General features: G+C 37.7%; 1 protein-coding gene across 2 annotated transcripts in view; it reads right to left on the bottom strand.

Moving 5' to 3' along the window:
- Nucleotides 1–13,995, bottom strand: part of LONP2 (lon peptidase 2, peroxisomal) — a 41,722-nt gene that overhangs the window by 6,472 nt on the left and 21,255 nt on the right. For both annotated transcript variants that reach the window (XR_008207441.1, XM_052685611.1), the window contains exons 11-14: nt 12,848–12,981; nt 6,795–6,937; nt 1,532–1,739; nt 61–251 (exon numbers count right to left, since the gene is read on the bottom strand). Coding sequence is in view for 1 of the 2 variants with exons in the window: in XM_052685611.1 (XP_052541571.1) it covers nt 61–251; nt 1,532–1,739; nt 6,795–6,937; nt 12,848–12,981 (676 nt within the window). In the remaining variant the exon portion in view is untranslated. The remainder of the gene's footprint in view (nt 1–60; nt 252–1,531; nt 1,740–6,794; nt 6,938–12,847; nt 12,982–13,995) is intronic.

The following is a 13,995-nucleotide window of genomic DNA, read 5'->3' as shown; positions in this document are numbered from 1 at the left end:
ACTTTATACCTAGGATATGGAGAATTAATGCAATGCAGCTCTTTTCCAAACAATACTTACTGGAAGAACAAGGCCTCTTAGTGTAATTTCTCCTGTCATGGCTACATCTGAGCACACCAGCCGCCCACTGAAGAGGGAAGCAAGGCAGGTTACTATGGTAACACCAGCAGATGGTCCGTCTTTTGTGACAGCTCCAGCTGGGAAGTGCAGATGGATGTCAGTGTTGTCAAGGAGATCAAAACTTCCAGAAGCTTAAAGAAAAAAAAGAATGGTTTGAATGTGAAAAATCGAAACCCATTTTGTTCCCAGTCTTTCTTCTCAAAGGCCACTGGAGAACTACAAGTCTTAGCATTATTATTTTTTATTTCTTTTTTCCAAGTGTGTTGTAAAACCACTGTATTGCTTAGGTTTGGTACAGGGAGGAGGAAATCCCACAAGCTTTCCTACATCAGAATACAAATCATAATAAGGTAACTTATCAGCTCAGCGTTTGCATGTGTTTTGAAATTCAGAGTAGAGATTACTGTAAAAGACCAAGGAATTCCTACATACAATTTTTAGTTTTAGATCCTAAATTATAAAGTCAGATTTCAGTAAAAATACCGCAGAAGTATCACTCTTAAAAAAAGCAGTATTAATCAATATAATAACGTAGATTTCTCATTACATCTTTTCACCTACCTTAACCTACAAGACCTAACTGTGTGTTATGTTTACCTCTCAAGTTTACACCAGCAGCATTTCACACACCCGTTCTATTTAGTTTTTTTTAAAGCTATTTAAGCTTCTGAAAATAAGGACAGATGGCTGACAGATGTCAGAAAATTATTTAGCTATTATTTGGCTAATCAGCTGATGATCAAACTACACAGCACTCTTTGGAGGTTGAAACAAGTTATTGAATGAAGTCCTATTTCACTTCAGTTCAATATTCTTCAAATATAAAAGCAGACAACATAAAACTACTTCTGACAGAAACCTTAGCCTAGATTTAGAGGAAAACTACAGCCCTGAGTACCTGTATCCACATTACAAAACTACTGCTGGAAAGGCAGCACGTAAAAATGAATAAAAGGCAGTGCTCATCACAACCCACAGAAGGATACTGGCACAGAGTCCACAGCCATCCATACTGGTGCAGGAAATTGACCTGGCTGGGAGAATCTGCAATGACAACTCGCTCTCTGCCTAGGCTGCACCTGCTCCTAAGGCCATTAAAACCACAACTGAGCAGAAATCAGAAAGAGAGCCAACAGGGACCTCTAGGGCTGATTTCAACTTCTGTATGGCACTGGTTGCTGGAAAACCCTTTCTCTGTGAAGGCAGTACAAAGTACTTCTGTAACAACTAGGGTAACTTCCACTGTTATTTAGCAATGCTTCCTTTTATTTAATTACTGGAACACACCAAGCAATAGGACATTTAATTTCTATGCAATATTAATGCTTCCTAAATGTGCATCGATGCAGTGAGAGGTCAATGCCTGTGATGCAATACACTCATGCTGTCTTTGTTATTTTCCCCAACCTACCATTAGTGAGCTGGTATCTCTTTGCATTGCTGCGCAACCAGCTGATTGCAAGATGTGCTGACTCCTTCATGACATCTCCCAGCTGACCAGTCAAAGTGAGCTGCCCTTCCCCATCCATTCGGCTGGCTTCCACAAACATGATCTCGCCTCCCAGCGGAGTCCAGGCCAGGCCTATGGCAACTCCTGGTTGACTTAAGCGTTCTGATACCTGAAAGAATCACAGGAAACAACGTAAGAAACAGCTGCAACAAAACTATAGCAAAACCAGTCTGATAGTTGCCTTCAAAACGACTGTACTGAGTATAACAGAAAGGTTAGGGCTGAATTTTTTTTTATTTTTATTTTTTTTAAATACAGCAGTAGTACTGCCTACACGTGAACGCTAATTACAGCAATTGTATCCATGTGCTCCTTACCTTCAGGCAATGGCAAACTGCTCTCAAAACCTTCCCCACTGCCAGTGGTTCAGTGAGAATCTTTCTTTTTCACTTCACAGGACTCTTTAGTCAATACTGACTGCTACACACCTCCAGCGGATGGATTAAATTGTATTTATTCAGACTCTTGTTAGTTACATGAAAAAGCCAGTTTTGAGCCCAAGCACTACCTATCATTTGGGCCATTTCAAAGGTGACATCGTTGCCTGAAGTACTGTCAGACAGCACAGTGATTCATGCAATCTGAAATACTTGAGTGTTCAGGTTAGATGTGAAGGATGGGAAACCTGACTGCCTCCATTAGTTATTACTAGTAGTCAGCAAACTCTCTGCTCCATGCAGGGCTATAATCTACTTATCTAAAACTGTTCAGATACTAATGAGAGCAAGGAGGGTCTGAATCCTGGTCTCTTGTGTTGAGTAGAAGGAAAGAGAGGCAGGATGTTTTCCATGAGTATTCTAGTTTTGTGGGGGTTTTTTTTCCCATTATGTGAAAGACTTCTAGAATATATGAAGTTCTTCTCCTGTGCTACAATAAGTTAAAGAAGCTCCTATGAAAGACTATACAGCTCTTCTGCATGTTCTGTGCTACTTTACAAGCCAGAAAAGAAACCAGATACATTTCTAACGTCAGGCTGTGAGCATAGCAAAGGACAAGTATGCCTTTGTAAAGTAAAGCAATAGGCCCATTTTAAAATATTTTAGTCTGTGACTAAAATGCAGAATTGAAAGTTAATTTGATTCATTTCTGAAATGGATGAATTCTTCATTAAGCTGTTGAGAAAATTTCAAGAATTGTTTCATTTACTGGATAGAGAAGAAGTGAATGGAGCATCACAGCAGAACCATAATAAAAGTACGACAACTCTGAAGTCCACATTAGAACTTCTCAAACTACCTTTGTTCCTTCTAAGAACATTTAACATTCCATTTTATAATACTCCAGAGCAACAGAATGTTTTTTTCCCCTCTAGCATCAATTCATTCTGCACTGTACAACTTCCCACAATTTAAATACTTTCATTGTTTGCTTCCTTCCAAGAGTCAGTAGAGGGTAAACCAATCAGACATTGTACAGACACCAAAAATGCAAAACTCATTATGCACAGTGCTGACTTCTCTTAACCATTAGCTCTACTGCAAGATCACAGAATCTGTACAGAAGCCTCTTTAGGACAATGATGGCTGTGGAAAGGCTGCCTGGCTATGGGAGTTCTCTCAGTGAAAGGTACCTGTTCTGAAATGCACCTTACTGCACCTTAACCATCTGGAGGCAGAAAGTCATATGGCTCTGCTCTGAAATGTCTGTATGAGAAATACTTGGATTTATGAGCTTCTAGGACAGTATTAACCATTGTAGTCTCCTATTAAAACATCTTCCTGCAGGCCCAGCAGAAACAAAGTCACAAAGTAGTACCCAGGCCTGAAGTTGCTGCGCATTTTGTTTGGTTTCAAGACCAACAACAGCACCAGCTTACCTAAACAAACAATATAGCTTTCCATGTGATTATCAGAATGAGAACATTCCTTCTAACAGAAGCCAGATATTAACATTTCAGTACGTCTGAAACATGTCCCATCGTAAAATTACAATCACAAAATATAATCAAATAGCTACAAAATTCTTAATGATCAGTTTCTTTTTTCACAATTAGAAAGTGGCTTCCTTTGCACAGCAAGAGTGAACAACTTCACCCTAGAGCTGCTATCTCTGGTTATCAGCCAAAAAAAGATGAATGTTAAAAAAAGGCTCACAGTTGTGCTCAGAAGATGGCAGAACAAAAAAAAAAATAACAAAAACAAAAACCAAAAAACCTAAATTCCAAGGCAAAAGAGAAACTACGCTATAAAAACGCTGGATATGTCACAAGTCCCTTCCTCCAAACACATGCTGTGCTGAGATGTTTCATTAAGTCTCCTACACTTTCATTTGTTGTCAAAATTATTTTTCCAGAGCCTTAGCATGTGATTTACTTCGACATTTGTTCTGTAGGGTGACACATACAATTATTCATTTGTGATAAATGAACCAATTCTGCAAGTATGAGCTAAGTAATCTCTCATGCCTTTCTGCTGGGAGACCTCTGCAGAAAATAACAAAATTCTGAAAAGGTACAAGAGGAGTCATTCATTTTCCGGTATGCCCTGAAGGACCACAGATCAATTAAGTCACACCGTGTTTTCTGTTCTGTTTGCTCAGTCTCATCCAAGTACTGACACAAGGACTGCCTCCACTTTATTTTTATTTCACCTAATCATAAATGGCAAAACAGGGTCAAACACGAAGCTTTAAAAGCTCTGTGAAGAAAGGAAGGTGGACTGCAGACAGTGCACCTGATAAAAACAACAGCAGTCAATCTAAGATTCACCACCAACATGGGAGCTACACTGACCTGAAAGAATCTTAAGGCCACGTGAAATTCAAAGGAATTATGGATTAGTTGGGAAAATCCATTAACACTGGAATTATGTGGCTATCCAAACAGTTTACACTGAGCAAAGGCATGTGTATGGAAAAAGACATTCTCATTATTGCATACAGTAAACAGTACATGAAAATTAATCCTGAACTGCTCAGGGAATTGATGCTGTGTGGATTCGCCCAATTCTGCTTAAGCACTACTTAATTTGCCTACTAAATATGGAATCATTTAAAGAATTTCTGATATCAAAGTCAAAACCTTCAGTCGGGTCTTACTTCAGCTTAAACAGGCTGGCATGAAATGCTTATAAGCATGTTCATGGCAACTGTGCATGCAAAAAGAAACTCCAGCACTCACACATTTGCATATTCAGAGGTAAGAAGCACACTTTAGAAATGCTACTTGCACGTCTTATTCCTGCAGAAAGAGAATAAAACACAGAAGTTTGCCAACTCAGCTGCACTGTCACATAGAAACAAGTAATTGGCTCAGGGCAAGTTCAAAACCAGTCAGCACATTGAAAGACACGCGTACTTCTGGGCCTACCAACTCATTTTTTAAGAAGCATGTTAAGTTCGTATTTATTTGAATTAATTCTACTTTTGACTGGGAATAGAATTGCAAGTAACCAGAACTTTTGCACAGATGAACAACATTGAGTTTTTAGCATCTTTACAAAACTAATAAGCGCTTTGGAATCAGTGGAGTGCATAATGCGGACTTGAATATTAAGAGCAACTTATTCTAGCAGCTTTATGTGCATCTGTATTTTGAGCATTAAAAAAAGCAAGTAATCCTGCACTATTTTAGCTCTAAAGACCAGGTGTCTGAAGTATGTAACATCCTTCAAAAGTGAAAATTCAGATAGAAAGTTACTTCTCTGTACAACAAACAAAAAAACAGAACAAAATAAAACCCGTGCTTTTTTCAGTAATAGTTTCTAGAAGACAGGTAGTAATGCAGTGCATTAAAAATGTCCATAGGAGTCTTACAAAGAATTTGATGGCTACAGCCATTCCAAATGAAGCTGAGGTATATCCACACTATCATCTCAGCTAAAATCACACTGCCCTATGTGATTTTATTGGGCACAGCAGCTTCTGCGAGTTGAAAAGAATTAAACAAATTGCTTATGAGGTCATCTGCCTCAAAAGCAATCTCTTCAAAAAAAAAAAAAAATAATATTAAAAAAAAATCAGAACACAAACAGACAACATGAAAAATCTCAAACAAGGGAGTCATAAAGTAATGGTCTCTTGAGGACCTGATCTTCCTAGCCCCCAGTTCCCCCTAACTTCCACTTCTACCCTCATCATCCTCTAACACTCTCAGTAGCAACTTTCTAACTTGTTTCCTCAACTCTGCCTCTTCATTAAGAATCTTTTCAACAAGAACAGAAAATCTTTATGTCTGAAAACTTCAGAACTAAAAAACTGGCGCATTCCTCAGCAATCACTCATCTTCTGCTACTACTGCTACCACCTTGCCCCTCTTTGTCCTCCGCATCCCGCTGGAATCTGGTTCTCTCATTTAGGAGAGAGGGATGAATCACCACCCAAGTCCTCAGAAGTTGGACGTTTGTTAAAGTTTTTCTTTCACTGCTATTTTCCCCATAAATTACTGGTTTACCAATCTTTTCTCCAGGAGAACAAAAGGAAAAAAAATGGTTTTCCATCAGACAACTGCCTGCCATCAGTATTATATATACCTGTAAGTTAGCGTGGGCCTAAAGTAAAGCAGAGAATAACTGAAATGTAAATAGTGTAAGGAGAATGCTTAAGTAACTAAATAATTTCATGAATGGCCTTTTCCATAAAATATAGCAAACTATGGCTGGGGAAGAATTCTGTAATATGCCAGCTGAGGAACAATGCAGACTCTAGCAAGCTGGAGGTGACTGACTGATCCTAAAATTATTTGTAATAAATAAGAGTTTCATTAACAAGAAGAATGTTTGAAAATATCCAGCCTAAAGTGAAGTGGTTTTAATAACCAAGAACACTGATAGGCATTATGGAGGTATGTTGGACAGTCCTTAACATAGCTATTACAGAGACAGGAATCCTGAGTTACATTTTGGCTTATTTCCCAAGACCACAAAACGTTCCTCAAACAAAAGCAAAGTTGTTATGAACAGAAAAAATGCCACCACATTCTTAAGCAGTGCCGCAGTGAGGCATCTTTGTTAACAGGAAGTCCTGGCGTTATGTTATTTATGTACTCAGTTGAATATACATATATTCTTGAGGTGAAAAAATGCTTGGTGGAACACAAAGAAACACAGTCCTATTTCTGATGCGCATATTAGTAAGTCAATGTATAAATTCAGCCAACAGCAATAAGATAGACAACCAGTGAAAACAGACAGAACAAGAGTCAAACAGAAACAAATGAAGACATTACCTCCATTTCGTACATGGGTGGCCCCAGGATGTCTTTTAAAGCATGGAAATCAATTAAAATTGGCATTTCAGGTGGCAGAGCCAGGTCAGCCGTGTCACTGATGGATTCTGATTTTGCGTCTTCTGTGACATGTTCTTTGCAGTCTAAGAGAAGAAAATCTAATTTAGGATTTGTAACAGTCTTTGACAGAGGAATTAAAGAAATTATGACAGGAAAACACTCAAGAGGAATTACCTAAAAAGCTCATGAAAAAAAGCTTAAAGTTATCTTTCACAAAATTCTTGACAAGTTAAAGGTAATACAGTATCAAATTTTAATTAGTTATGCTAAACCTGTCCTAACAGTTCTGTGAGGATAATATTTAATCTAGACCATTGACAGATGTACGACTCACGTGCTCAAGTATGTTTTTAAGTAGGTCAAATAGCAGCAATAGGTAGCAATATTCTCACATTATGTTTTCCACTTCAATTTTTGTCTCTATGACTACTATGGCTTCATTATGTAAAATCTTAATTCACAAAATCAGTTTTCAACACCCAGTTGACCACGCAGCACATACTGCCCCAGTTCAGTGAAAATCTGCAAACAATTTCACTATAATTACCTTCATCTGTGGCTTCCATTTATCTTGAGATATTATCCTTTAACATGGCTCTGCAATTTTGTTGAAGGAGGTATTTCTAATGTGTTTTGAATAAAAGACACTAGCAGCAAAACAAACTCCAAATATCAGATTATTCATTGTTTTCAGATATATCTGTAGGTGCGATGCACGCTCCTGGCAGGGCTATAAAACCCAACTGGCCTGACCCTTTTGAATACAACATACTCAAGGGTCAACAAGAAAGGACCAGACAATTGCAGCAACAGTTACAGATTCAAAAGCATATTCTTTTCTGCCTCCATTTTAAGTATGATTGTGTTGTTGATTATACAATTGTTTCCTTACTGGTAAAATTTTGGCTTTCTATAGCGTTTGTTTTCAGCACAAAAATGGACTGTAATGAAGACCACATAAGCATCAAAGCATCAAAATTGTTTTAAACTTCATTTGTATTAGGCCTACACTGACATATACTTAAATTACTGCACACAGAAGGAGAATGCAAGCAGGGAGTGACTTTCCATCGAATGTGAGCCAAATGCAAGGGACCCACTGCTATTTTCTCGAGAGCCTCAAGCAATATTTTAGTGAAACATTTATCAGAGAAATGAAAAATAGTTCAACAGTCCAGATGTTTCTAAGGTTTTGTAGCAGAGTTCTACAGCAATGCCTCCCTTCCCTGAGGCTGTCATTCAAGCATTGTGCAAATACATGTACTGAAGATGCTTCATCCCATCCCAAATGTACAAAATCAAGGCACATTTTAAGCAACAGCCTTCATTACCAGGCACTGAGCTCCAAAGCCTTCTGCAGCACATTTTGGAAAATTGTCTACAGTTGTTTCCTTTCTTAGAATTTTTTTCCCATTCAATGAAGAAACTGTCTTCCTTTGCATATTAATGCACATACAATAACTGAAGTTACAGAACTTCAAACAGCTGTGGAAACCAATCGATGATCTGATCTATTTAACATAACATTAAGAGGTGCTCTGTGCACATTCCGTATAAGAGAAAATGTCTCACTTCATGAGATACAAACCACACTTTTATTAACCCTGACGTATAAGAAAAGCTTTCTTACTGCTAATTTTGCTACAGTGCAATTCTCACTAGTGCATCCATACAATACCAAGGAAAACATTCTACATCAATATCACTATTAAAATATTAACAGCTTTCACGCAGCATTAAAATCTAGTAGTTATTATTCAACAGTACAACTGTATCTTCCACTGTACAACAATTCATTGCTCAATGCATAAATCCTATTCCTTTACTGTAAACACTGCCTCAGTCAGAAGGCCCTCCTGTTGTTCCAGCTTGTCTCTGTATTTTTGTTGAGCTACTATTTCTGTACACAATAAATTTAAATACATAAATACTAGCAAGTCTAGGAAACATAACCCTGCAACTGAGTTGCTATTCCTGCAACTCAGATTTCAACTGTACTACTCCAAAACCCAAGCCATTTGATACTGCAATTCATGTTATAAAACAAAAGTGAACTTAGAAGGCTTTACTATCTAACCAACACCATTTCCTATTTCTGCTTGTTCTTTTTCCACTTAGTTCTATGTATGCATATGCATTAAGATTTTCACTACTGATGACATACACACGTTCCCACTGATCACAGAGGAACAACCATGTATCACAGTAGAAGTTAAAAGACACATTTTCATCCTGCATTTCAACCACTGTACCACAATAAGACGCCTTAGGACTCAGCTGCTGCATTGTAAAAAAAAAAACAGGAAAGTCTCACATGTTTTTGTCACTCTTAGAATTTCTTCTAGCATCAAAGTCTAAAGCAGCATCTCATAAACCTGAGATAGAGTTTCAGTAAAATAGCAGGTAGTGTGTGTCACTGCATACAAAGATGATGTTACTGTACACAAGACCTCTCTGCAGAGGTCAGAAAGATGACTCCATTTGCTTTTGCTGAAGCTTACCATACAAATCCAATGACTGACGCAAACTAACAGCCTTCCACTTGCCAACTTCGTCATGAAGACTAGGAGTCAAAGGAGTGAGAAAAGCAATACAAAGCTGCCAGTGTATCTCAGACACACTGTTTGTGAAAGGGACAGTGTCCCTCCTTGCATTAAGTCTGCCACAGCAGGCACCCTGCACTCCTAGAACCTATTACTAAACAGTGTCAAAAGCTGCGTGCCTACAAAGACTTGGAAACACTTGCTCCACTTAAGTTAATGATCTGATTTAATCAATATAATATGATGGAAATTCTGTAATTCTAGCATCTCGTTACTTTCACCTTTTATTATAATACCACAAGCTGGAAGGCTCTCAACTGAATAAACTCCATATGCACATCACTGTTCTGATATCCTACAAATCACACACAAAACATGCTTTAGCAAAGGTGAGCTTGTAGGGTACTCGCTGATATTCAAACCCATGACATGCAAATGCATAAACTGCAGTCTCAATCCCACATCAGCCACTAACAAACGTTTAAAACAAAAATGAATTACGATGTTTTCTACAGATAAATAAAAATAAATGAATGAGGAAATAGTTTAAAATTAAACTATTAATTTTCGCAGTGATGTTTACACAACAACCTGACCAATGGTTCTTCCAGTCTTTAACTACATGAAATCAAAATTCACCATCTCTGTGCACAACAGCAAAAATGTCCACTCTAGAACAGGAAAAAAAAAGATCCAATACAATCAAAGAAAGAAATTAAGAAATTTAGGTTATAAATCCCATTGTTTGCATCAACTTGCAAGTATAGAGAGTTTGGGGATTATTCCCAAGTTTTGTTTTAAATACTTGACTGTTTCCAGACTGAATGAAAGTCAAACAAGAGTTCTGTTGTTGCTCTTGTTGTTTTGTTTTTAAATGAGTGTCCCATTCTCGTACACGCTCAGTAAGTGACATATTTTGCTAAAATTACAATTGGGTATGAGCACATCATTAGCAGATAATAAGAAGCATTTCGTTGACCACACCATTCTCTAGGTGTCTTCGTAATACTCCAGTTTAACTATAGGTCCACTTCTCCTTTGGACTTTGTTTTATTGATGCAGCTTTTTCTTATGGACAATTTCAATTCCAGAGGCACAAAGATAACTACAGACCATTTCTTTTGAAATTGTTCCAAATCATGTGTCAACCAGAAGTGTTCACATTTTGCCCTCTTTTGGAGCACTGAGATTGCTGGTTTTGCTTAACTTTGTTAAGTTCCAAGTCCCATACTAAATTTAACAGTGTAAATACCTCTCCTAAGTTGCAAGCACAGTGCTAATTTTAACACTGCAAATGCCTCTCTCACTGGATCAAAATATCTACTGCAGCTCCTTTTCATTCTGTGCTTTAATAGTAAAATGCTTCCTCTTACAAGATCAGTTGTGCTCTGAAGCTACTTTTCTCTATTTTACTGAAAGACTTGAAGAGCAGGATGATAATAGGTCTTCTATTCAGCAATCATATTAGATCTTTTAAACATATTTTGCTATCTTTCAGTGCAAATAAATACTTCAGAAATGCAACTCAGGTCAAAATCACAGCAGTGGCAGTGGTTAACTGATTTTGCCTGCTGCCAATGAGCATTGCTACCACAGCCTAAAGCCTCAGCAGCCTGGTTCAGGAGGCACTACAATCATCATGGAAGTGTCAACAAACTCAGAATCTGATTTCAGAAAAATTCAGCAAAAAGAAGTGCATATAGATAGAAACAGAAAGCATTGATAAATATGCACACAGATGGGACAATTTAAACTGCACAGTCATTCACTCATGCATAGCCACTGTTAATGTGAAAGATTACCTTCCTGAAGCCTTCAGAAAAAACTGAGCTGTATCTACTTAAGCAACCATTGATTTGTGGACCAAATGCAAACTTCTGTTATTACAGGTACTTTTTATAGACATTCTGATCATCACAGAAAACTCAACAACATAAAAGAAGACGTGATTTTCAGAAATGAAATACCAAGTTAGGAGAAAAAGGCAAGAAAAAGCTGAAAGACTGTAAATAAATAGACCAGTTCTAGAGTCAGAGTCTTCTTCAAATGCTCTTGTAATTAATGATACTGTTATACAGTTCTATTTCCCGCCCTTGATTTTACTCTGAAGTGTAAGGGGTAACCATTCAGACTTATTATCTTCTCCAATAAAATAAGGCAGCTTACAAGTCCCCTTAATCGTTCTCCTGTAAACAAGCAGAGAACTATTCTTGCTGCGGGAAAAACCATAAGCTTGTTGACATTGGCTTACTTGTAGAATCTTTTGCAACATCAAGCCAACAGGTCTTGTTAGTATTTCATGTCTCAAGCAAAAGTAAGCAGCCATTCAGCAGTTTTTGCTTTCTAGTATCTTCTGGCACAAAGACTTGCAGTTACTTCCAGTCCAAAAGAGTCAACCAGATTCACAGCAATATTTAGAAAATGAACACATCACCCAACACCTTGCTTGCTAGGTTTTATTGTGACTAATATGGCACTAAGGGAGATTGTTTACCAATGGCACTCAGCAGGTCAGGTTAATGGTTGGCCTTGATGATCCTCAAGGTCTTCTCCATCCCAGCCTATTCTAATTCTTAAAAATAGCCACGTTTCATAAGCTCAGTTACAGATTCAGTCCTTTCACACTTCTCATCTACCTTGAACTGCAATTCAAACATCTTCCTTGAACTGCAGTTCAATTGCTAACAAAGCTTACAGATTTTTGGATCACTGGGAATAATACATCACTGTCTTCTGTATATTTGGAGAAGAACAACAGATTTACTGAAGATCACAAAATCCGGGAGACTAAGAGTTACTACACATTTGGATCAAATACAAATTGTACTACTTTTACAATGCAAAATTAACAATTCTAAATTCTGTTCTAAAGCTAAGTGAAAAGTCAAAGCTTCCTATTCTTCAAGACAGTGAATAAACAAATAAACAGAAAGCACTAAAACTCTAATCACTAAAGATCCCTGAAGCATCATTTCTTAGGATTCTGTTCTAACCAGTAAGTTAAATGCATTGACCTCAAGTGATGGATACGCTGCAGTCATAGACACATTAAAAAGCCTCCAAACCTTTCTAATTCCAAAGATCTCCAAGCAGTCACTTACTTTAGAGTCACTTACTTTACACTGCTAAGCCTTTTATTAAAGAAAAATTAAAGTATAAGATTTGCATTAAAAAGCACAACAAAATACACAAATCAGAACTGCCTACCTAAGATAACAAACAGATCCACTATCCTTCTCAGTTACCACTCTCTGGCAGGCTGAAATTATTCCATTTTTGTCCCAAGCCATAATTCAGTACTACTTGAATGTGCACACTAAGAATGTTAGTCTATTTGCAAAGTTTTTGAAAATAAAGCCTTTGAAGAAGCATAGAAAAGGCTAAAACATTGATAAATCAGCGAACTAGAGCCTGCAATGTTCTTTAGTAAAACACAAAAAAGATACACACCTTCTCCTTCACCCAGTTCAGAACGATCAGGCTTTGTTTCTTTGTGCTGCCCTTCTGCCACTTTCACTGCCACTGCTCTGCAAATAGCCCCCAGCTTTCGATCCAGAGAGCGGACTCCTGCCTCTCTAGTGTACCTGGTGTAGACACAGTTGTAAGTGACATTTCGTTTGTATTTAAACACATTTTCTTTTTAAAAACACACCCAAATGAAATGTAGAAGGCAGTAAGATCTTGGGCTATCATACACAAATAACATTAATAACACAAATAATTTGTTGATAAAATTGAGAAAGACAAACTAGTGAGTTGGAAGGAAACATAAGCAACACTTGGAGTCAAGCCTTAATGAAATGCTATACAATGCTCCAAAAACAATGAGCTCTTCTCAAATCATAAAATACTGCAACGGGATATTAAAATGGCTGCTCCAAAAATAATGCCTTCTATTTTATTATGTTGCCCCATGATGTCAGAGGTGGATGGTGGTGGTACAGCAGCAGAGGTTGAACCTTCCCACCAATTCCATTATATTTGGTTGTTGTGCAACAGATGGCAGCCTGACAAAACTGCATCTGACATGGAGGTGTGGATGAAACAAAGGTGTGTCATTGAATTCCTCCATGCAGAAGAAATAGCAGTCACTGACATTCACAGCTACTTGCTGAGCGTTTATGGAGACCAAACAGTGGATGTGAGCACAGCACGGTGGTGAATGGTAGGTTTCAACAGTGGCGACAGCGTGTCATGCCCACTGATACAGACTGTTATGAGCTTGGCATGCAGGCCCTTGTTCAACTGCTGTCAAAAAAGCACAGTGTGATTATGTTGAAAAATAGTGTTCTGTAGATGAGAATTTGCCCTATCAAACAGTGCTATTGTGCTTTTTGTATCAGTTGTAGTTTCCATGGAAATAAATAGGAGGCATTACTTTCAGAGAAACCGACCCATTTTTAAATTCAAAACACTGATCACTGAAATTACATGAACTGACTGAAAAAGAATATTTTCTTTTAACCTATGAATTAAAAAGAAATGCCAGGCAGAAGCACTTACTAAATGCCCAGAATTCTGTTCTTGGCCATAAAATACTTCATTCATTACCAATACACTTATTTCATTGTGACCAAGTCACTTCCAAGTTCAAAAAA

Source organism: Tympanuchus pallidicinctus, unplaced genomic scaffold (assembly GCF_026119805.1).
Source record: "Tympanuchus pallidicinctus isolate F22 unplaced genomic scaffold, pur_lepc_1.0 scaffold22, whole genome shotgun sequence".
Classification (NCBI taxonomy): domain Eukaryota; kingdom Metazoa; phylum Chordata; class Aves; order Galliformes; family Phasianidae; genus Tympanuchus; species Tympanuchus pallidicinctus.
The sequence above is the reverse complement of the archived record's forward strand: the minus strand, read 5'-3'. Positions and strand labels throughout refer to the sequence as shown.